We start from the raw sequence: 25,419 nt of genomic DNA, 5'->3' as shown, positions 1-25,419 counted from the left end.
GTGTCAAGGCTCAGGGTAGAGAGCCACTGAAGGAAGGTGCGGTGGTGATGCACTGAGGTCCGCGGTCTGTGATGGTGGGGAAGATACCGCTTCCTGTTGTAGCAGAGGCAGGTTCCTTGCGTCTGTTCTTCTTCCCCATCTTTCTTGTGCTGCGGATGAGCATTAGGGATTACTGGCGGCTGTCTGAGCTGAGAAGCAGCAGTGCCCGGTTGAGGAGAAGAGCTTCCTCATGGCGCCATGCTCAAGCCACGTCCTTTCCCCTGTGATAGTATTTATGAATGACTCCCCTCTATAATTAATTTCCAAGGCTCTGTCTCTTCTCTACACCTTGTGTAGTTTGTATAATTGAGTAGGGTGTTGGACAAGATAAGATAAACAAAAGGTTTCAAGCATAGGAAATACAAAAGCTACCAATCTGTTATTTTTAATAGCAATGGAATAAAAGCTGCACAATTTTCACTTTTACCGAATTAGCGCAGAGCAGCTACTTTTTTTTTTTTACTTGGGTGAAAATCTTCATTTATGACTTACATCAAATTAAAATTGATAAATGAGATTAGAAAAACTGAGCTTTTTTTCCTGGAAACAGCACAGCTCCTGTCCATGGGCTGTATCTGGATGGAGATTAGCTACAGTACCAGACAGCCCATGCCCAACATTTTTTTTGGTTTTTTTGAGTTTGGGGGAGGGAGGGGGGCTGCAATTTTTCTAATCTCAGGCAGCACATTTAAAAAGGTGGAGTTATCATCTAAATCCTGAAGGGTCATAGATGATGTGATACTTTCTTAGTTACTTGTATTTCTGGGAAAACAGGGTGACAAGTTTCCCAGAGTCCTAAACATGAAATCTGCCTAGTAACTCGCAAGATGCATTACTGCATAACTTAGTAGATTAACAGTTCAGGCCTCTAGGAAAGCTGGATAGCAACCCATGTGCGGGTCTGCTGGTGGTCCCTGGCTTTGGAGACAATCAAATAGTTAAGAGAATAATAAAATTTTACAGTCCATAAATAAAAATTATTTCGCCCATGCTGGGTGAGAAAAACACGGAAAAAGGGTTCTAAAACATGAAAAAGCTAAAAGTCCTGTACAAAATGTAAAATTCTGTAAGTAAAAAATACCCCTTAAAATTGTCCCAATGGTGCATTATAGAAGAGGGGCTTCAGTACGTTGCTTCATCCATGTTGTCATCACTGTCACCTCCAAAATCTTCACCGTTGTCAAAATAGGACATGATGTAATCCGTCTCCTGCAACGAGAACAGTAAAAGGTGGGAGCAGGAATGCTGCACGGGACGGACACATTAGGGTATGTGCAAGACATTACAGAAATGTTATGCAAGTAAATCCACAGCGATATCCACACATGACGGTCGTGGATTTCACTAGTATCACAATGAGAAAAATTCGCACCATGTTTCTGCAACACAGCATGCTGCGAATTTGGAAATCTGTAGCGCGACTAGAATCGGTTTGTTAAAACCCCATTCACTTACACTGTACTACACTTTGTTGAGGACTGTTGGCACGCCTTCTGCAGTCGTAATTCTGCAACAAATCTGCAGTTTAAGAACACACTTTTAAAGTGTATTCACACACAGCTAATTTGGTGTGGATTTTGGTGCAGGTCTGCAGCAGATTTCACCCTTTCAACTGAATTCAAATGGTAAAAACTACTGCAGATCTGCACCAAAATCTGCAGCAAATCAGCTACTTTTGAACACTCCCAAAAAGGGGTTGTGGGTTTTAACTAAAACGTCTTTCCCATGCAGTAAAATAATTCACAGGAATATACTCACCTCTCCTGACTCCTGCAGCGCTGCTCCAAGTTTCCCCTGCGATGTCACATTTACAGGCCACCCCAGCCTGTTTACGGGACATCACAGATGCAGTAGCCAATAATACAGCATCCTGTAAACCCTGCGTGACTGCAGCCTGTAAACAAACACAGGTGCGGAGGACCCCCGCCCCCTCCTGACAAGTTCCGCCTACTTTTCAAAAATAGCATATTTTTGCATAAAATTTGTGCTTTTTTATGCCGGAAACTGGCGTAAAAGCATCGGTGCAAGACCCTCATTGTCTACTTTATATAACTCCCGTCTGTATTCAATCCCTGATACTTTGTGAACAAGACTAGGTTAACTCAAGTTTTTGGCCTTGAATGTTTCCATTGTGATGTTAGAGTCTTGTATATATAAAAAGGCGTAAAATATTACCGAACCAATACCTTTGTTAACTAATCACAAAAGTTATGTTTGCAGGCTTTCAGAGCACACACCCTGTTTTAGTGATGCTTATGCTCAGTTCGTTACAAGACATCATCCGCATCTGTTTTCAGTTTCTCACTCTTAAACAAAACGGATGCTTCCATTCATTGACATCAAGAATTAATATTTAAAATGGTGTGAAATCTTCCAGTATGCAGTGATTAATTCATTTGTAAATAAAAAAAAACAAACAAAAAAAACAAAACGCTCATTTATGAAATGTGGTGCAGAAGTAAAAATTGAACAGTTGACCGTAACAACCAGATTGAGTCTTTCGTTCGCAAAAAGTTCTCTGAGAAATAAAAACTGAGATCTGATTGGTTACTGTGGGCAACTACATACACATATATACACACACATACATACCATATGCACACAGACTGTACAGTGTAGTATACAGACATATATACAAACATATAAACAGGCATTAATACATATATACATAGTATACAGACATATATACAGCTATGTTCCCTCTATATGGACAGACTACTTACATACAGCAGGATGAATCTTCCCTCCTTCAGGCGCAGTAGGAGCTCCAGGGCTGCAGAGCCACTCACCATTATCTTCTCGGGCCCGGCAGACTGTCCAGCGGGGAGGAGGGGAGGACCGGCAGCAGTGCTCACCGGGGATGGGAACTCCTGGCAGCAGAAGGAGGGGAAGATCTCCCACTACTCCGCGGCTGTGCGGCAGGAGAAGTAGCCAGCGCTGTGACTGGATCGAGCGCTGGACAATCACAGCCGGCGCTCGATCCAATCACAGCACTGACGGCGGGGAAATTGAACGAGCTGGGGAGATGACAGCGGGGAGAAGAATGAAGTAAGCTTACCGCACGGCCAGGGACAGCATCGTGCTGGGGAGAGTGACGCCGGCTGAGAGGTGAGTATCGTGTTTTTTTTTTGTTTGTTTTTTTTTTAAACACCTCACTGGAGGGGGGCTTTTTCAGCACATTTTTTGGTGGAAAAACTCGGCTTATATGGTAAATTCAAATTTACATAAGATCCACCAAACATCAGAGTCTTACCTCCTCATGCTCCTCTTCATCATACTCTTCTTCTTCTTCCTTCTCTTCCTCCTCATCCTTCTTCTCTTCCTCCTCCTCGGAGCTCACCTCCTCTTCTTTCTTCTCAAGGTTCTGTAAGACACACAGCATATCAATCACTGAACTTTAATTTCAACTCTCAATTGGTACATTTACAATGTTTCCTCTAAATATACACAGAACGGCCCCTTCATTAGAGCCCCCGACTCTTTGGCGATTGCAACTACACTGTATGGAAATTATCCCTCTGACCCCGGAGTACAGCAAAAATCATGTGACAAGTTTTCTGTGGATCAGTGTCAGTGTAAATTCACATTTGAATGGGAAAATCCAGCAATCTGAGCAACTTGCAATAAGTCCTATTCATTGGTGCTAGACTAGCCGAAGCCAGGATATCATACATTGTACTGAGAAAGGTGTGATGAAGGGAAAGCATACAGTGAAACTGGATTCTGTTGGACACAAGCAACCTATCAATGATAGGTTTTCAGCCAAATACAATGCTGGTGCTCCAACTAACATATGAATGCACATCTTGACATTCCTTAGCAGACTTAAAGGGGTTGTCCCTCGAAACAAAGTGGGGTTAAGCACTTCTGTATGGCCATATTAATGCACTTTGTAATATACATTGTGCATTAATTATGAGCCATACAGAAGTTATTCACTTACCTGTTCCGTTGCTAGCGTCCCCGTCTCCATGGTGCCGTCTAATCGCCCGATTAGACGCGCTTGCGCAGTCCGGTTTTCTCCTTTGCTGAATGGGGCCGCTCGTGCCGGAGAGCGGCTCCTCGTAGCTCCGCCCCGTCACGTGTGCCGATTCCAGCCAATCAGGAGGCTGGAATCGGCAATGGACCGCACAGAAGCCCTGCGGTCCACCGAGGGTGAAGATCCCGGCGGCCATCTTCACAAGGTAAGTATGAAGACGCCGGACCGCGGGGATTCGGGTAAGTACTATCTGTTTTGTTTTTTTTAATCCCTGCATCGGGTTTGTCTCGCGCCGAACGGGGGGGCTATTGAAAAAAAACAAACCCGTTTCGGCGCGGGACAACCCCTTTAAGGCTATAACAGCAAATGAACAGCGCCATTGCTGTCTTAGAGAAACAGAAAGACAAGATTCCAGTGGGCAAAAGAGTGTAGAAATTGTATCACTGAGCAGTGGAAACACATCGCTTTTTACCGGCTGGGAAAATGGGAGTTCTTAACATATAGTATTTAAATTTTTTTCTAATGTTTATTTTATACCAAAAATGTATTTTTTACTTTTCTTTTTAGCCCCCATAGTAGACATGTGCTTGTGATCCTCTGATCGCTCATACCATATACTTCAATACTTTAGCATTGCAGTCTATTGTGCTTTTACCTGCAGCCTATTTAGCCTTGCTACATGTGCCGAGTTTACTTTAAGAAGCTTTACACGATAACATGTCAGCCTACCTCCAATTTCTTAATAATTTCTTCCTTATCCAGCGGGACCCTCTGCTTGTGTTTTGGAAGAATGATAGTGGACTCTGCAGAAAGAGCAAAAGAAAAGAAATTTGTGAGTAATATACCAATGGAGAGGGAGGGAAAAATGAAAATATGAACCTGTAAATGTAATGCTGCAATGGTTTAACACAATATACCACTAAGGAGTGGCAGACTCAAATGTTATTATTCACTACAGTCACTCTTTGGCTGTTATTATCCTCTGTTATCAGCAATTTCAAGTCAATTATAGGATCAGCTGTTATAACTGAGGAAGGTGCAGGGAGATCCACTTGGTTGAGCCAAGTCCCCTGTGTGTTTTTAATATCCGCTCCCTGCATCTTCCCCTATGGCTGCTACTTGCTGAGGACACTCATTCTTTGGGTGATCACGCAGCATTAAAAAATTATCATTGTCAGCAGCACATCTCATGTGAAAGAATGATATGCTACAGACAATGGCGGATGAATGGTCTTGTGAACAATAGTGTCCCCTCCATAGAGTCTGAATCAGCCTTTATGATGGCCTGGAAATGAGCACCAATCTGTACCGGTCATCTGGAGCAACTTGGATAGAGTAGAAAAGACTCTTACTCTCTTTCTGTATCTTCCTCACTTTGATCTTCAGCTCCCGTGGCAAAAGAGTCCAATCTAGAAAAGAGATTTACATAACATGACGGCCGGGATCTGCATCAACACATCATATAAACATTCCTGTGTGCACTATAGAAGGAAATATAGGGCCCCTCCACCCACTTCTATTCCTAAGAGCACTCCACATTACAATACCCACCAGAACACTATATACGAACCGATTCACGGGGGCCCATCCAGATCGCTCTACTTATGGGGGCCCTCCAGATCGCTCTAATCATAGGACACCTCAGGTGACTGTTCTCAGCTTCATATCTCCAATAGACTATAATTGAGAGCAAATTCACCGTCATTTTCCGTACGGGCTGAGGTCCCACTCATCTGACATTTATGGGTGATAAATTAACAAGCCATGGAAATGATTCACGTGAAAACCCCTTAAAATAAACAAACAATCACTAGTCCCATCCTGAGCAATGCGCCGTACAGTGGCTCCCGTGTCGGGTATATTACAGCCCAATCTTCTCTATCACCACAATTATAGCCCCGCTCCGCAGTTACTACTTTTTGGTTGTCTGGCGGTATTACTAGAATAGATCGATGAGCCTTCGTACCTTCCAGTATTGAACACAATAGGGCCTGAAGATCTTACCAGGGTGCCAGTCAATGGCGTTGTCCACAGGTCCAGACATCTGATATTTATCGGAGTACCGCTCCACATCTGAGTAGGAGAAAAAAGACTGTGAAACCAGAGGTAGCGCTGCGTGCATCGCCGACAGGCCAAATCAATAGAGAAACGTAGGCAGTGAGAGAAGTAGCCGTCGACCATTTAGAAGTGACGGATCTATGACCTCCGGGTTGTCCTCACCCCACTATATAACAATGTAACAAGCTGAGACCCCCGTTGATTCCCGTATCCCACTCCCCTGTCACTGTGGGGGTCGCTTCTCCCCCAGCAAGGACCAAGCATATGCTCAAGGAAATATCCGAGTGAGTGCCGCTCAGGTACCTTGGCAGTCCCAATGAAAGTGAATGGAGTGCTAGTGCACTTGTGCAACCAGCACTCCATGTAGCCTCATCCGCACTGCAGGGGGTGCAGTAACCCCACAGTGAGGGCGACAGGGAACACGGGATCCCCATTCTTGAGATTGCTGAGGTCCTCTAGATAAGGCATAGCTTCAAATTCTGCTACAACCCCTTTAACCCCTTGCTTAGTGGGTGATATATACACTGGCATCCAGTGGTTTAAAACCTGATGGTCCATCACGGAGCTACAAAATTAGCAGTATTTTATGTTGGCATTCTGGAGGACTTTCTTATTGAAGTCACTTTTTTATAACTGTTCAATAGCCCGGAATAAAAATTGATAATCTGACAAGTTGTGTCAGAGGAACCTGAGAACATAGAAAAGGTCTCAATAGTAAGTATGAGGGCAGAAACCCGATTGGTTGTCAAGGACAACTGCTCCACTTTGTACTGTATATTTAGCGCTAAAAAAGCGATGTAGTTGCCCACAGTAACCAATCAGATCTCAGTTTTTATTTCTCAGAGACCTTTTTGCGAACGAAAGAATCAATCTGGTTGTTATGGACAACTGTTCAATTTTTACTTCTGCACCACATTTCATAAATTAGCGTTTTGGTTTTTTTTTGTTTTATTGACAAATGAATTAATAATCACTGCATATTGGAAAATTTCACACCATTTTAAATATTAATTCTTGATGTCAATGAACGGAAGCATCTGTTTTGTTTAAGAGTGAGAAACTGAAAACAGATGCGGATGATGTCTTGTAACGAACTGAGCATAAGCATCACTAAAAGAGGGTGTGTGTTCTCATTTAGTGACAGCAAGCAGAGATCTCAAAAAGGTTAGGAATTCAATCATGAAGCAAAAAGGTACCTTTTTTGGGTGCTGCGGGTTTGATGTAATAAGGGAGGCTCTTCATGGCTCCTCTCAGTTCCTGTTTTAAGGCCAGCATATATTCTACTTCCTCACCCGTCTGTAGGGGCACCGGCTTGAAGTCTAAGGCCTGGTACAGGAGGATGTAAGTAAGAGAGGATGATCATCTGACTTTGGATGCTTCAAGTAGAAGGACTTCTAATGATCCACAAACTGAGATGAACTATCAAAACTGACAACCCTCTTAAAAAAAAAAAAAGGATTATTCTCATTTCAAACTTTTATGCCATATCCACAGGACAGGACATAAAAATCAGGTAGGTCTCCAAGTTACAGAAACAGAGTATCCTAGCCACGCTTGGCTGTTTTTGTAATCTCAACCACCTGGTACAGAACTATATTCCCATCTTGGTCAGTACGAGGGTTGCTACCACCTATTAACATTTATCATAATTTAAAGGGGTTTTCCAGGCAGCGCCCACCGGGATACAGCTGGGTCAGAGAGAAAGCCGCTGCTCCGACCCTTATGTAGTGGCCGCTTCTTGTAATTGCAGGCAGAGATTTTGTTGAAACCAATAAAAACTGCACTTGCAATTGCAGGCTGGGGTGCCATTGGTTTCAGCGAGAGCTGTACCTGCAATTACAAGTGCAGGCCACTGCATAGGGGTCGGAGCAGTGGCTTCCTCTCCGACCCAGCTGTATTTCGGTGGCTGCTGCCTGGAAATTTCTTTAACCCTTTCCAATCCAAAAGACATTATGATTTAAGGCTGTACAGCTCCGATGTTGGAAGACATCTGTCAGGGTTCTCTTACTGTATATTGCCAGCCTCTCTGGTGTCAGAGCCAATCCAACATGTCACCTCATGCAGTACTGGCTTTAGCCAGCAGATAGCGCCATTGTATAACAGCAGAGAAAGAGTAAGCTCCCCTAGGAAAACCAGGAAACAAATTGGATTGGAAAGGGTTAATATTAGGTTTACTCATTGCTGACTACCCTGATTTATTAGCATTAGCCTCTTCTATTGGCCTTTTAAATACTTCTAACCTGTGTGTATATGTACAAAAAGATTGTTACTCATAACATTGATGGTCACGGCACATCTCGTTTGTTAGTCTTTTTGTGTAACGGTACTTTCCTTATGAAGTAGTACCGGCCTTTTTTCTTTGGTCTCCAGAAAATAATTTATATAATATGTTAGTATTCGGCCTACAAAAGGTTTTGAACTTCCGAATCTCAACAAGAATGTTGATATTCACTGACAGCCAGTAGAGACTGTAGGAATGGAGAAGAATTGATGTTACACAAGAATGCGCCATTTACACGGGACGACTATTGGCTCAACATTCTGCACGAGCGCGTGATGTCACCGTTTAGACAGGTAGATCATTGCTGGGTATTGCTCACTTCTCGCTCGGTGGTTCAAATTCAATGTAAAACAATTAACAGGGAGCGTTTAGACGCAGCGATCATCGGCTGTTCAATTTAAATTCAACTGAAGGGGTGAAATCCGCAGAGAATCTGCACCAAAATCCGTGACAAACTCCACTGCAGATTGGCTGTTGATATTTTTCGCTGCGGAAATTCCTTTATTTACACAACAGGTTTGAAAACCCTTTGTATAAAAGGCCCATAGTAAATGTAGCTATGAAGGATTCTAGATTTACCCAAAATTGTGAAGTCAATATAAAGCTCCATCCACACGGCAGAGGAGGAAAAAAATCATATTAAGTGGTGGTGCACTGCAGAGTATGCGCATCTGCCTAACTAAAAGCCAACAAGCAAAAAGAAGCCTTAGGGTAGTTTCAACCAGGCAAAAGGGGGAAAAAAAACAAAAAAACAAAAAAAAAACCACGATTTTTTGTGAAACGAGAGCGCGTGAAAACGCACAAATAAGAAACCCATTCTTTTCAATGGTTTCCTTCACACTTGCGATGTTTTCACTCATGCAATGTTGCAAGAGATAAAAAAAATTGCGGCATGTCCTATCTTTCTACGATTTTTTAATCAACTATGTTTATCTTGATGGAGACTCCTTTTTATCACATCGCAATGCACAAACTTGCGATTTTTGACTTGCGCGCTTACAAAAGATTAAAAAAAAAAAACACACGAGAAAATCGCAAGCGCAAAAAAAAAGCGGCGCTGATGCTCAAAAATCGCAAGAGCAAAGACATGATTTTGCCACAATTGTCTCGCGGCTAAATCACGATCATCTGTGTGAAACCTGCTTTAATGATGTACGGCAGAAAAAATAACACTAACAATAACAAATGCAATGCTACTGTCTCTTGCAAAATGACAAACACTCCCATGGAATTCATTATATGTCAATGGGGTCCATGATCATGGCGGCTTACCTACAGAAATGCAGCAGCAGAAGAATACAGAAAAAAAAATTTGTACACTGTTTAATCCGCATCGCAGATGCAGCGGAAAAAAGAAATACAAAAAAAAAACATAGGCAAAATTAGCTATTTTTGCAATCTCGCCTTACAAAAAACAGAATAAAATGTGGCCAAAAAGTCATATGGATCAACCAATGGTACCAATAAAAAGTAAAATTCGAATTGGGGGCGGAGCTAGCCTATGGCAGAGGAAGCTGTGCTCTGAGTGAGCTCCCGCGGCAACGGCCTGAAAAAGCGTCTTACCGGCACCAGAAACAGGCATTAACAGGCAGGATGGGTCGCAGAAGAGCCCAGAGCACCCCGGGGCACCCGCTGGGACGAGACAGAGGAGGGCTGGAGCATTTTCTACGGCCGCAAAGAGAGGCTCCGGACCGCGGCGCTGAATCCAAGATGGCGCCGGCGGGAGGGGAGAGAGCGCGAAACGGCGGCGCGGCTGCTGAAGGAAGGGCTCAAGCAGGGGCACACAGGGAGAAAAACCCCGAGACGGAGGGAGCCGAGCGGGAGGCAGCGGGAGCAGAAACAGCACAGCTCTCTCCACCACAGATGCCCCACACAAAGCAGCAGAAGGAGAACAGCAGACAGCCACAGGAGCAGCAGCATACAGGTCAGACTGTAACCACTCACCCTGCAGCCCACAGACACCCAGAGCAGAACCCAGCAGGGGGGGGGGATGAGCAGGAGACAGCAGACTCTGACCCTGCAAGACACTCACCGCTAACAATGCCCCATAACAAGAGACTACCACAAGAGCAAATGCAAGCAGGGCAGTCCAGGCCCATATACCCCGCAGCCCACAGCTACGCGGAGCAGCCGGAGGGGGGGACAGGAGTGAGTCCAGCAGCCCTTCAGATTCTCCCTACAGAAATTCACATACATCCAGACAAAAAAGCAGTCCCCAGCCCAGCCCTGCAGACAGTAGCGACACAGGAGAAGAATGGGACTGGAGCGCCCATTTAAGATCCTTACCCACTAAAGGTGACTTGGATGGTGCCTTACATAAGTTGGAGGCGTCCCACAAGAGAGACATTGCAGCATTACAAAAAAATATAGTCCACGTAGGCCAAAGCCTGACTGAGATGGAAGATCTCCAAGACAAAATTCTAGAAACCACCGAATCTCATAGAAAAGTTATCCAGACGCAGGCAGCGCAGATTGAAGAGTTGTTTGTGCACCTGGATGATTTAGAGAACCGATACAGGAGGAACAACCTGCGTATTAGAGGTCTAAGCGAAAAGGTGGAAAATGATCAGCTAGAGGCATGGGCCCAAAAATTTTTCAATGACATCTTACAGAGACCGGCGGACAAATTTATTGAAATAGATAGGATCCACCGCACGCTGGGCCCGAGAGCCTTAGACCCGGCGAGACCACGTGACGTGCTGTGCAGGATCCACTTTTTCCAGGAAAAGGAAATGATAATGCGCAAAGCTAGAGAGGCCGGGGAGCTGATTTTTCAGGGTACCCCCATCCTCCTCCTTCAGGACTTATCACGCCGTACACTGCAGCTTAAAAAAGCGCTGAAACCACTGCTGTTGGTCCTGAGAGAGAAAGAAATCCAATATCAGTGGGGGTATCCGTTCCAACTGATGGCACGAAAAGGAAACAAAAAGGTCTCCTTCAGAGCTCTGGGGGACTTGCCTGGCTTTTTGGGCTCCCTGGGACTCCCGATGATAGCCCTCCCAGACTGACCACGCCAAGAGGGGACATTAGCTCCCGCCCTTCACTCCCCCTGGCAGAAAGTGGGAGCCAAAGATAAACGCTGATATTAAAAGTCTAATTTCAACGTGATGTAATGTCTGCCTGTCTGTTTGTCGGGTTCTTGTTTGCTTTTTGTTCTAGGTTCCAGTATGGCAAGAACTCCTCGTTAAACGTCATTGTGCCACGCTGGTAATATGCTAATCCCTTATTGCATAACGTATGACATTTGGCCGAAGCCGCTAGGGAAAGCGGCTCTGTTGTTGGTTACCACCACCACCCCCCCCATAGGGGCTATAGCCTATGTGCTATATTGAAATGGTATTTCATACTACTCTGTTGTTTAGTTTGAGAGGCCCTAAGCCTCATGTTTTACTGGTTTCTTCTTTTTCTCTCCCCCTCCCCCTCCCCCCCCCCCCCCCCCAACACCCCAAAGGGATGTGGATGCCGGGATTCTATAAGCACCTAATCGCCACTCCCCCTGATGGCTAACGTATCGATGTGTACTTTCAATGTCAAGGGGCTCAATACCCCAGAGAAAAGAAACCAGATTCTTTATCATCTGCACAGAAAGGGGATCATGGTCGCCATGATGCAGGAGACCCATTTTAAGGCGGACAGCGTCCCACGCTTCTCTTCTAGATACTACCCAATATGGTTCCATGTCCCCCATCCTGCAAAAAAGGCAGGCGGTGTCTCAATAGCGCTACATAAATCCCTGCAGCATACTGTGGTAGACCACGAGATAGACCTGATGGGACGCTACGTATTTGTCAAACTGGAAGTTACGGGGGTAATATTAACATTTGCCAACATCTACTTCCCCAACCAGGGTCAAGTTCCGTTCGGGATAACCACCCTGAGAAAGCTGGACGCATTCGCAGCCGGATCCAAGGTGATACTGGGAGGGGACCTTAACCTGGTAATGGACCCGGATCTGGATACATCGGTGGGTAAGTCCCCCATCTCACACTCAGCACGAAGGGCACTGAAACGGGAGTTAGAGAGAATGCACCTAACAGACATGTGGAAGATCTTGCACCCGGGTGTCAGGGACTACAGCTTCCCCTCGGCAGCCCATAATAGTTATAGTCGCATAGACCACATTCTAATCTCCCATGACCTCCTAGACCAGAGGTCGACGTGTTCAATAGGACCCTTCCTCTGGTTGGACCACGGCCCAATATATGGGGAAGTGTCAGACCTAGGTAGACGGCCACGCTCGAACCTATGGAGACTCAATAAGAACCTCCTTAATGACCCGCTTTGTGTCGAAGACATCAAAAAAACAATAGCGGACTTTGAGGCTACCCACAGTAATGACACTACAGACCCCCCGGTTAAATGGGAAGCGCTCAAGTGCGTAATAAGGGGAGTATTCATTTCGCATGGGGCCCGTCTTAAGAAAATTAGATCAGCCAAGCTACAGAGGTTAATGGGAGAGCTGAACACAAAGGAATCCCTTAATAAAGGCCACCCCCCGGACGTAACAAAGGCAGAAATCTCAGTGATTCGCCATCAAATCCTGCAAATACTAGATCAGAGGTCCCTAGGGGCCGGAGAAAGACTACGCAGATGCGCCTTTGAATACGGGGATAAAAGCGGAAGGTGGCTATCGAGAACAGTACACCCGAGAGCCCCCATAAACCACATCCCCAAAATTCAGAAACCAGGGGGCGTAGGTCACGCGACCTCCGAGATCCTGGAGGTGTTTCGCACTTACTACAACGTCTATACAACCTCAAACAAGAAACAGAGGGACCCAATGTGGAGGAGGCCACTCCGGAATATCTAAATAGCTTTGCCCCAAAATTAGCGGATACAGACGAGCTTGGGGACTTGGATGAGGACTTCTCGACCCCTGAACTTACTGGTTTAATAAAAGAACTTAAAGCGGGTAAGAGCCCGGGCCCAGACGGGTTTTCCTCCAAGTTCTACAAAATATTCAGAAATGAAATCACTCCATGGTTGCTAGGAGCGTTTAACGCGGTGAATGGGGGTTGCGCCTTTCTGGCTCAGGCTATGCAGGCTCACATAGTGGTTCTGCCAAAACCGGGAAAAGACCCTGCAGTCTGTAGCAATTACAGGCCCATATCACTTTTAAATATTGACATCAAGCTCTTCGCCAAGTTAATCGCGACCCGCCTGCAACCCTTCATCCCGAAACTGATCCATAGGGATCAGGTGGGGTTTGTCCCGGGAAGGGAGGGTAGAGATAATGTCATCAAATCCATATCCTTGATCTCGAGGGCGCGGGAGGCGGGGACTCCACTCTGTCTCATGGCTGTCGATGCCGAAAAGGCCTTTGACAGGGTGAGATGGAGCTTTTTAGAGGCATCCCTGCGGAGCACGGGATTAGGACCCCGTATGAGAGAGAGAATCAAGGCCTTGTACACGAAACCCACAGCTAGGGTGAGGGTTAATGGGGTACTGTCGGACTCCTTCCCTATCCATAACGGAACTAGACAGGGATGCCCACTGTCACCCATCCTCTACATTTTAACAATGGAATCGTTAGCTAATGCGATCAGAGGAAACAAATCCATCAGAGGCGTCAGAACAGGACACGCGGAGCATAAACTATCCTTATTCGCTGACGACCTCCTGATTTACCTATCCTGCCCAAGTGTTGGCATCCCGGTCTTGTTACAAGAATTCAACAGATTCAGTAATATCAGCAACTTTAAAATTAATCTCCAAAAGACACAGATTCTGAACGTCACGGTCCCTTGGGCGGAAGAACAAAGGCTGAAAGGACAATTCCCATTTAGGTGGCAAAATAGCGCCATAAAATACCTAGGCGTCCAGCTCCCCGCCGACCCCTCCCACATATTCAACCTAAATTACAAACCATTTCTAGAGAGTCTAGACAAAGACCTAAAAAATTGGAACCCCTTATTCCTGTCTTGGAGTGGCAGAATTAACACGGTTAAGATGGTTTTACTTCCAAGGTTCCTATACCTTTGTCAGGCCTTCCCCATACGCCTACACAGACAATTCTTGATGCATATACGCTCCTTAATCACCAAATTCATTTGGCGAGGGCGCAGGCCCAGATTAAAGCACAGCACGTTAGTTAGAACCAAAGATAGGGGAGGATTAGGCCTCCCGAACTTCGCCCTGTATTATAAGGCTAATATAACTAGGTGCGTTCTTGATCTCCTTAAGCTCAGCAAGTCCAAAATCTGGGTTGAGATGGAGTTAGATCTGGAGCCGAGCCTGACCCAAGGGATGTTCTGGATCCCAGGAGGCCTACTTAGAGACTTGCCTAGAGTATCCCCGTTGCTGAGACTACTGTCTGAGGCATGGTCGGGCTTCGCCAGACGAGACAGGCTGATCTCGATTCCGGGACCCCTCACCCCACTTCTGGTGAACCCACAATTCACAGCTTTCGAGCATAACAGAACCTTGTTACTAACCCCCATGATCCAGGTACCCTGAATAAGGGACGTATTAGGTCTCTCAGGGATTAAAACCTTAACGGAGTTTTTCAAGGAGACTAGGGCTCCGCCGGGAGCCTGGATGGTTTACTTACAGCTGAGGGGCTCAATGGACGCCCTGGCACCCGGGTCGGGTCTACACAAGGTCCTCACTCCCTTTGAGGAGTTATGCACGTCTCCCGAGGCCCCGGGACACTTAATCTCCCGGCTATACAAGTTAATGCTGGATCGTGAGATGGGGGACGAACTCCCGAGGTACACGAGAGTTTGGGAGGACGAGCTGGGGAGAGGCTTCTCTGCTGACCTCTGGCAAAAGTCCTTCACTTTAACACACAAGGTCACAGTTCACTCAAAACTACATGACCTCAAGTACAAGGTCCTATCCCAGTGGTATACAACTCCTGAAAGAATGCATAAAATGTTCCCTCAATCCCCCACCTAGTGCTGGAGATGCGCAAGTAATAGGGGAAATTTGGTACACATTTGGTGGGAATGCCCTCCGGTGGCGACATTATGGAGAGCTGTAGAGGCTCTATACAACAGGCTGTGCGGTACGGTTGTTGAGTTCACACCCGAGATGGCACTACTATCCATATTTCAGGAACCCACGAGCCACGTTAAAAAAGGGCTCCTAAGATTATTCATACTGTCCGTACGGCAGATCATCCCAAGATTCTGGCGAGCCACTTCGGGGCCCACAAGGAACCACTGGGTAGAAGCTATTAAGACCTTGGCCAGATTCGAGGAAATGAGGGCAGAGGAGGTAACGGTGGAGGTTTTACGCAATATGGCGACCGTGGCTGGACTTCAAGATAAAAAGCAGGTTGTTGCAGCACTTCCACAATAGGAGAAATAAGTATACTCACTAGAGCTGTAACCGGGCGTTAGATGCAAAGCTGCGTTCGGACGTGGACCTCACATCCAATATACTTGCTTCAGATAAATAGTAAACCAGCAGCATCAGAGGTGTCAGTAAGATAAGTAGAAATAGATAGATTGGCTTGATAAAGACTGGAGTTTCACCAGTCGAAACGTTGTATTTTACTATGCAAGATGAATTAAAGATGGGATTTTAGTATCCATGAAGATTTTCTACTTATCTTACTGACACCCCTGATGTGGCTGGACTTCAGACTGTCATCTGGATTGGGGGAATGGATCTCCCGGTAGGCAAATTTGACGCAGCCTCATGGCTACCCAATAACGCCGCATATGGAGGCTAGGGAACACAGGCCCTCCACGGGGCCGAGGTCGGCGGAACAGCTTGTGTTCAAGCACGCCCACCCTGGTGAGACACAAGTCTTAGCTCACTGAACAAATAGCTGGACCTACAAAAGGAAGGTCACTACTTCTCCCTGAGGTACCCACTTCCTCCCCCCACCCATACCCCCTCCCAGCTCGTCTGAGCTATTCTATTGGTTAACCCCTCTTTCACCCTCTCCCTCTCTTTCTATCTCTCTTATCCACACCTCCTGGACCCCTACCCGGAGGTGGGGAAAGTCTATGTCTGTTAAAGAAAAGTTAAAAAAATGTTTGGAATGAAAGCGGATAAGCCACAGTCTCCACGGAGCCATATGAGTGGAGCAGTCAGTGGGTGCAACTTAAATATGCTCATGTTACAAAAGGTTTCATTGCCTGATGTACACCTTATGTTGGTACGATTTATTGTATGCCTTCATATTCCAATAAAAACTTATTGAACCATAAAAAGTAAAATTCTTTCCGCACTGTTGACAAAAAAGAAAGATGTAAGGCTATTCTCACACATTTTACTTTTGCTTTCGGCTGCAGCTCCCTGCGATCAAACAAGGTGTTTTTGCGCACTCCATCATTGTGATGGGTGGTGAAGTGCACTAAACGCTGAAAAATAGAGCAGACAGCGCTCAAAAATCACAGCACTGGTGAGTAGCATCCAGCGTTGTGATCAAACGCATGTCTGTGAGACTCCATTGAAATGGGAGCATTATACCACGGCATTCAAAACACCACAGTACTCGCGGTAAAAAGCAGCTGGTTCTTGAATGTAGTGATTAAATAAAAACTTTGCATAAAAAAAGTTTTAAAAAAAACTATAGAAATTTGGTATTGACTTTGCATGCAGATTGTTAATCTTGCCTCTAAAAAAAAAGAATTTAATAAAAAGTCATCAAAATCTGACATGTTCCCAAAAGTGGGATAAATAAAGACTAAATTTCATCCCATAAAAAAGGTCCTTGTAGAGCTATGTCAATGGAAACATAAAAATGCTATTGGTCTCTTGGATTGTGGCAACAAAACAGCAAATCTTTTTAAAAAAAAAAAAAAAGTTTTTAGTGTATAAAAATGTCAAACCATAAAAAAAAAAAACGCGTAAACTTGGTATTGCCAGAATCATGCCAACCAGAGATTGTTATCACATTACTTATTCTGCATGCCGAATGCCAAGAAAATGAAATCCCAAAAAAAGGCTAAATTTTTTTTTACAATCCCCTGAGAAAAAAAATTTATAAAAGTTTCACAATACATTACATGTACTTGAAAAAAATTATACAATTAAAAAATACAATGTGTCCCTCAAACAAGCCCTCATATGGTTATATCGGTGGAAAATGGAAAAAAAGATATGGCTCCTAGAATGCAACAATGAAAAAAATTAAAATATTAGTTGATCATTAAGGCACAAACAGGCTTTGTCCCTAAGGGGGTTACACATGCAACAGTCTATTCAGGCAGAATGACCCCAATCCATCCAAGACCTCAGCAAGAAAGTAGGAAGATGGATGTCAGCATCTCCAAGATGTTCAGTCTTGAAAAAGACTCTATATGGTAGAGTCAAAATATTGCCTTTGTGGTGTACATGGTGGAAACGCCGGTGTCCACGTACCTACATTCTACCCTGAGGATAGGCCATCAATAGTATTTCGTGTGGAAAACCCCTTTAATGCCACTCTCCAACGAAGCACAGAATTTTAGAAGCTGGAAGCTTGGTGCTGGAATGTCTTCCTATCCAGCTGATCGTTGCTCCGCACATCATGCAGGACTGCATTGGATAACTTCATCGCATATTCCCTCCTGTTGGTGGATTAACCCGAGTTCCAAATGAGACCTAAAATTTAAAGACTATAAAAACATATCTGTCGTACTTACAGGAAACAAAGGAGGAGGCTGCAGGGTGGGTGGTGGCAATGTGTCGCCCCTTCCAATGCCAATAGCCTGAACATTAAATGTCATCTGCCCCCGGCCCGCACCTCTCCCCCGTCCTGCCATCTTCTCACATCCACTTGGCTAAAAACATCAAACTACAACCTAGGTGAAAAACAGAGATGTCAGACATCACGTCTAGAAATCAGGCCAATGCAACAACAGTAAGGTGCATCCATACTGTACATGCAATGGGAACATGACAACACTTACACACAGAAGCTATATTCCTTCTAGATATGCACCACCAGTTTTGTGACATTTCCACTGATCTCCACTAGTTTTATACAGACACAATGACGCCCCTGCTCCACCACCACTGCCTACAGTTCTTATGCCGCATCACTTTAAATCCCCTCTTCACTACGGTAGACCTTTTTATGTATACATTGGCAAATTTCACTGCACTTTTTGCGCCCCCAACACGTTCATTTGCACACAGCAAACAAAGATGCATCAATTGAAATGGCTAATTAGTCTTAAAGCCTTCCTTTTCATGCGCAATTAGGCAGCGTTTCACCTCCTTGTGTATTGTGCACCCCTCCATTGACCGCAACAGAAATGCGTGAGAAAAATACAGAAATGTGAACAAATTCATTGAAATCAAATTTGATTTTATTCTCTGCATCTTCTGTATGCAAATACCTCTGTGTGAAGCCAGACGTATAATATTAGAATTTTTTTTCTTAACATTAAAAAAGGTTTTTTGCTGCTGCCGCCACGATCTCATAGTAACATAGTATGTTAGGCTGAATGAAGACAATGTCATACATAGTAACATAGTATGTAAGGCCGAATGAAGACATTGTCCATCTAGTCCAGCCTGTCTATCCTACTGTGTTGATCCAGAGGAAGGCAAAAAACCCCAAGGCCAGAAGTCAATTAGCCCTTTTGGGGAAAAAATTCTTTCCCGACTCCCTAATGGCAATCAGACTGTTCCCTGGATCAACCCCTAATAGTTCCTACCTGCCTATATACCAGGATTGACAATTAACCTAAAATTTATATCCTGTAATATCCTTCTCCAGAAAGACATCAAGTCCCCTTTTAAACTCCTCTATGGATTTTGCCATCACCACTTCCTCCGGTAGAGAGTTCCACAGTCTAACTGCTCTTACAGTAAAGAACCCCTTTCTGTGTTGATGATGAAACCTACTTTCCTCTAATCGTAGCGGATGTCCTCTTGTTACCGTCGTGGTCCTGGGTGTACACAGATCACGGGAGAGATCCATGTGTTGTCCCCTCATGTACTTATACATGGTTATTTGGTCGCCTCTTAACCTTCTTTTTTCTAGAGTAAATAGTCCCAATTTGGACAGCCTCTCTGGGTATTCCAGTCCCGTCATTCCATGTATTAGTTTAGTCGCTCTTCTTTGAACCCCCTCAAGCACTGTGACATCTTTCCTGAGCACCGGTGTCCAGAATTGTACGCAGTATTCCATGTGAGGTCTGACAAGTGCCTTATATAATGGAAGGATAATGTTCTCGTCCTTCGCCCCTATACCTCTTTTGATGCACCGCAAGACTTTATTTGCCTTTGCAGCGGCTGACTGGCATTGGTTACTCCAGTTTAGTCTATTATCCACTAATACCCCCAGATCCTTTTCCATATCACTTTTCCCTAGTGGTACCCCATTAAGTGAATATTTGTGACATCCGTTCCTCTTGCCCATGTGCATAGTCTTACATTTTTCAACATTGAACTTCATTTGCCATTTTTCTGCCCAAGCCCCCAGCTTATCCAGGTCCGTTTGTAGCCGCACATTGTCCTCCGTTGCATTAATTATATTGTATAATTTTGTGTCATCTGCAAATATTGATATTTTGCTGTGCAGCCCCTCTATCAGGTCATTAATAAATAAGTTGAACAGAGTGGGGCCTAATACTGAACCCTGTGGGAGCCCGCTAGCGACTGTGGTCCAATCAGAGTACGAACCATTTATTACCACCCTCTGCTTTCTATCGTTGAGCCAATTTTTTACCCACTTACACACGTTTTCGCCCAGTCCGAGCTGCCTCATTTTGTATATTAGCCTATTATGTGGCACGGTGTCCATCTGGTTCAGACAGTTTCAACCTCCTTGTTGATCCAGAGGAAGGCAAAACCCTTCCCGACTCCATAACGGCAGCCACAATAATCCCTGGATCAACCTTTGATAGATCCTACCTGACTTCAAGACCCAGATCAACAATATGCTGGTCACCTAATGTCTATATCCTGTAATATTGTAGCGCTCTAGAAAGACATCTAGTCCGCTCTTAGACTCCTTTATGGATTTTGCTATTACCACGTCCTCAGGCAGAGAGTTCCAAAGTCTCGCTGCTCTTATAGTAAAGAACTCCCTTCTGTGTTGGTGATGAAACCTGCTTTCTTCTAGATGTAGTGGATGCCCTCGTTACCGACGCAGTCCTGGGTATAAACAGATCATGGGAGAGATCCTTGTATTGTCTCCTAATGTATTTATACATAGATATTTGATTGCCCCATAGACGTCTTTTTTCTAGGGTGAATAATCTTAATTTTGATAGCCTCTCTGGGTATTCCAGTCCCCTCGCTCCATTTATTAAACCCCCTCAAGCACTGCTACATCGTTCCTGAGCACCGGTGTCCAGAACTGTACACATTATTCCAAATGAAGCCTGACAAGTGCCTTATATAAAATGGAAGAATAATGTTCTCGTCCCTCGCCCCTATACCTCTTTTAATAAGACCTTATTAGCTTTTGCAGTAGCTCACTGGCATTGGTTGCTCCAGTTAAATTTACAATCCACTAGTACCCCCGGGTCTTTTTCCATATCACTTTTCCCTATCAGTACCCCATTTATTGTATATTGGTGACATCCGTTTCTCCTGCCCATGTGCATAACCTTACATTTATCAACAATGAACTTCATTTGCCATTTTTCTGCCCAAGCCCCCAGTTTATCTAGGTCTGTTTGTAGCCGTACATTGTCCTCCGTTACATTTATTATATTGTATAATTGGGTCATCTGCAAATATTGATATTTTGCTGTGCAGCCCCTCTATCAGGCCGTTGATAAATATATTGAACAGAATGGGGCCCAATACTGAACCCTGTGGCACTGCACTAGTGACTGTGGTCCAATCAGAGTATGAACCATTTATTACCACCCTCTGCTTTCTATCATTGAGCCAATTCTTTACCCAGATACACACGTTTTCACCCAATCCAAGCGCCTCATTTTGTATATCAACCTATTATGCGGCACGGTGTCAAATGCTTTAGAGAAGTCCAGATATACGAGATCAATAGGCTCTCCCAGGTCCAGCCTAGATCTTGAGACCCATAACATTTTTATGTCTACGGGGCAATGTGAGTGCATGTTATTTTGCAGGGTGAGATATAGTCTATTGCCACTATTTTGGAGTACCTGCAACTATTTGAATGCTTTTTTATTTTCTTTTTTTGGGAGGCGGGTGATAAAAAAAAAAAAGCAGAAAAAAAACAGTACACAATTTTGACATTGTATAATTTTTGGTTTTCCGGAATACACCATCAGAAAACGTGCCATTATATTAGTTCAGACTTATATGAATGCAACAATACCGATTAGGTTTACTTTTCTTTGCTGTTTAGAATTTTGTATCTAATACAAGAAAAAAGTTATTTTCCTAATTTTTCATCCTTTTAGGCTCTATTCACATGTGTGTCAGGGGATCTGTTCAGACCCTCCGGCGCTGATCAGGCATGAAATGCCAGACAAAACAGTTGTGCATGCAGGACTTTTTCATTCAGTAAAAAAGCCGGACCAATGTAGGGGGCTGAATGGACCCCTTTATAGTTAATAAGGGCTGTTTGGCACATTTTGATTTCATTGTGAGACTGATTCCGTTAGCTACTCCCATAATGGAATGGAATCCCCAGCGCAGATGTGAATTTAGCCATATTTTAAAAACTTTTATTAAACTGCTTCTTATTGGGTTTTTTTGTCCCACAAGGAGACAAATATGCAATGGTTTGTATAGTACACTGCAAGTACTGTACAACAACAATTCCATGCAGGAAAAAGTGTCATCCACGCTTGCTTGCAGAGTAAAATTTGTAATTTTCCTTTATTTAGTCATATTTAAAATTGCCAGGTATACACATCTCTAACCAGATGCGTATTGGCTGCACAGAGCCCTCGTCAGTGGTTCGAAGGCTCTGTGCAGCCGATACGCGTCTGGTTAGAGATGGGTACACCTGGCAATTTTAAATATGACTAAATAAAGGAAAATTACAAATTTTACTCTGCAAGCAAGCGTGGATGACACTTTTTCCTGCATGGAATTTTCGTTGTTTAAAGCCCAGGACCGGGGGCAGGTGAACCCGCTTGAGCGGGCAGTGGATCGCGAGATATATGAAGTGAGCAAGCTGACAGCGCAGCACACCATATTCAAGTGTCTGTTCTTTGCAAGTACTGTACCTCTAATGTTAACCTATTAACCCCTTCCCAACATCCACCGTACATTGACACTTGGCATCCAATGTACGAGTATAGAGCAGGCTCAGGAGCCGAGCCTGTATGTTCGAGGTGGCATCACAGATAATGCCAATTCCAGCTGCTCAACTACCTGTTTCCCTGAAAATAAGACCTACCCTGAAAATAAGCCCCATGATTTTTCAGAATTTTTGAAGATGCAGAATGATTTTTTTTTTAGGGTTTTTGAGGATGCTTAAAATATAAGCCCTACTCCAAATATAAGCCCAAGTTACAGTTAATTAAAAAAAGGTCAAGTTAAATAGTGTCCAGACAGCTATACATATAACAAAAAAGTAAATATTTTTGGAGCAAAAATTAATATGAGACCCTGTCTTGTCGTCGGGGAAACAGCGGCATTTAAATCGCCTGACAGAGGGAGAGGCCTTTGTCCTCCAAACTTTCCCTCCCTCCTCATGGTGGCAAGAGTGGAGCGTGCCATTAGTTTGACATAGTGAGGCTCCCATAGATTTTCGCCTAATAAAGCGTCATGTCCACCGCCATATCGGTAAAACGCTGTGGGTCTCCCTGCAGTGTTTTACTGATTTTGTAAACAGCATGCTGCAATCTACTTCTCGTGTGTATTGACACGCACATGTGCATGGATCAATGAAAGTCTGTTGACTTTCATTGTTCCATTCACGGATCCCCATTAAGGCACATTCATATGGCCATATGCAATCTTGGTGCGTAAAAAAACAGTACCATTTACACCGCACACGTATGCGAGTATTTTGTAGGTTTTCTTGTGGCAGATGCGTTTTGTATGCATGATTTATATGCATTCACTGCATTTTTCACCCCTACAAAACAAAAATCAATAAGGCGATCAGGCTCACTTAATGTCTCCTGCAAACGCGCACAAGAACACAGCGAATGCGCACGCAACTAAGTATTTACTGCGATTCGTTTTCCAATCCCCTAGACTTTAATGGAGTGAAAACTGGTGGAAGAAACCTAAACAATCGTCGATATGCTGAGGACACAGCTCTACTTGGAGAAAATTTAAATGACCTTGAATACCTAATTCTAATGAGCCTCGTATGGCGCAGAGTGTTAGGACGCCTTCACACTTGCGAGAAAATCACGTGTTTTGCGAGCAATGCCAGAGTGGGTGAGAGTTATGAAATTAATGCTTTTCAACGATTTCCCTCACATCTGCAGAGTTTTCACTCATGTGAAAAAAACTGCGGAAGGCAATGGCATACCACCCCACAAAAACAGTCTGTCAAGAAAACATCACAATGAGTTCGGGTCTGTTGACAAGCGTTCAGGCGACTGCACTTGTCCGTACTAGGCTCATCTGAACGCAGATTTAGGTCCCATTCAGACGGAGGTATTTGTAAACCAAAACCAGGAGTCCAAAGTACAGAAAAGGTAGAAATCTTTCTATTTTCTCTGCAGTTTCAATTTATGGTTTGGGTTCACAAATATTGATCCAGGATACTGCTGTGTGAATGGGCCCTTTATAGAACAGGTTTGGAAATCTTTGTACCCATAACTAGCAAATAGTGCACGGCATGCTGGGACTTGTAGTCTCCTTATACCCCTTAAGTATAATGAGCAGAACCCATAGGTACATGTGCCACGTACCCAGGCAGCTCTGCCCTCTGTATACTGACATATACACGATAAGCAGCGCCCCCTGTGGCCCCCGTACTGTGTGTCACCTTCTAGTTACCTTATAGCATTATCCCCACACGTGGAGCGAGAACGGTCACTCTATAAGTAGAATGGAGGGGCTCCTTGAAGGTTTGATGACGTAGGAGATGTGTCACGTGGTGTTAAGATCACATGACCGGACTGGAGGAGGAGACGCTTCTCCCTAACGCAGTTCTATAGAGTGGGAAGTGCTGTTGCTATGGAGGGGACAGTGAAGGGGGCTAGAGAGGAGAGTGTGGCCGCCGGACCCCCTTCTCTACCCTCCAGTTTGATACTTGTTTGCAGGCTCCTGTGTATAGAAGAAATGCGAGGCTGCCATGCACAGACGGTGCACTAATAATTCTTTTTGCCTCTTTTATTCATTTTTCATTTTCACACACATTTATTTTTCAAGATGCTTTTTTACACGCAACAGTTATCATTAAAAAAAATTGCTGGCTCATTCAAACGATAATCATTCCGTGTAAAGACGGACAACAATGGAACAATAATTTGTTCGCTTATCGCTCATTTCACGCAAGCATGAAAACCATAGTTGGCTCATTCGCTAATCGTCTGGTTTAAATACCGATCGTTCACTTATACAGCGAATGCGAAGACTGCACTATTTGCAAACAATTTATCTCCCCGTCATAGTTCGCTCAATAAATCGTACCGTGTAAAAGCACACTTTAGGTTCACTATGTATTTAACCCCTTCCCGATATCCGCCATACCCGTACAGTAGATGACTGGTGACTAAGGGCCCTTTGAGACGGGTCAATAATCTTGAGATTGTCGCTGGATCGCAGGAATCCAAACAATAATCATTTAGTGTAAATGCCACCAGCGACTGAACGACCAAGAATTAATACGATTATCGGTCGGCGTTTAGTTTATGCACGTATAGAAACTGAAAGACAATTGGCCTGTCTAAACAGGCAGCCATCCACTTAGGCCGGCTTCACACTGGTGAGAAAATTGTGCGATTTTCTTGCAATACGAGAGTGAAAACACATGATTAAGAAATCAATGATTTTCAATGGTTTCATTCTCATTTGCAATGTCTTAACTCCTGTGATGCTGTGTAGAAAGAAAAGCGCAGCGTCCTTTCTGTTTGCAATATCGCCCATTGTTTTCAATGGGGCTGGCAGCAGGAGCGCCGCTCCCATCGAAATCAAGGGGAGAACATTACAATCTACTGCCACGGCTGTGACAGCAACTCTAGGGGATTCCTTCAGCCTCGCAGGGATGTGAAAGTGTTTTCATGTGAAAACGTCTCGCATCCAGGGACATTTCCGAAGG

At 44.4% G+C, this 25,419-nt stretch overlaps 1 protein-coding gene across 1 annotated transcript; it reads right to left on the bottom strand.

The window, feature by feature from the left end:
- Positions 1–402: 402 nt before the first annotated feature.
- On the bottom strand, positions 403–24,253 carry POLR3GL (RNA polymerase III subunit GL). The gene is made up of 8 exons (XM_066608616.1): positions 24,156–24,253; positions 17,939–18,097; positions 7,273–7,402; positions 6,023–6,091; positions 5,371–5,427; positions 4,748–4,821; positions 3,293–3,403; positions 403–1,248 (listed from the first exon to the last, which is right to left on the bottom strand). Exons 2-8 carry the CDS (start codon positions 18,056–18,058, stop codon positions 1,162–1,164), a joined length of 648 nt encoding a protein of 215 aa, XP_066464713.1. The 5' UTR covers positions 18,059–18,097; positions 24,156–24,253; the 3' UTR covers positions 403–1,161.
- Positions 24,254–25,419: the final 1,166 nt, after the last annotated feature.

The sequence above is a fragment of the Eleutherodactylus coqui genome, chromosome 6, assembly GCF_035609145.1.
Source record: "Eleutherodactylus coqui strain aEleCoq1 chromosome 6, aEleCoq1.hap1, whole genome shotgun sequence".
Lineage (NCBI taxonomy): Eukaryota > Metazoa > Chordata > Amphibia > Anura > Eleutherodactylidae > Eleutherodactylus > Eleutherodactylus coqui.
This window is presented reverse-complemented; position numbering and strand designations above follow the sequence as displayed.

Excerpts from the sequence above, each read along its gene's own strand:
- POLR3GL (XM_066608616.1), bottom strand. The coding sequence starts at position 18,058 with ATGGCAGGACGGGGGAGAGGTGCGGGCCGGGGGCAGATGACATTTAAT. Across the intron at positions 7,403-17,938 it reads AGCCTCCTCCTTTGTTTCCT|GCCTTAGACTTCAAGCCGGT; the intron begins GTAAGTACGACA and ends CTCCTGTACCAG. Across the intron at positions 6,092-7,272 it reads ACCCGCAGCACCCAAAAAAG|ATGTGGAGCGGTACTCCGAT; the intron begins GTACCTTTTTGC and ends TCTCCTACTCAG.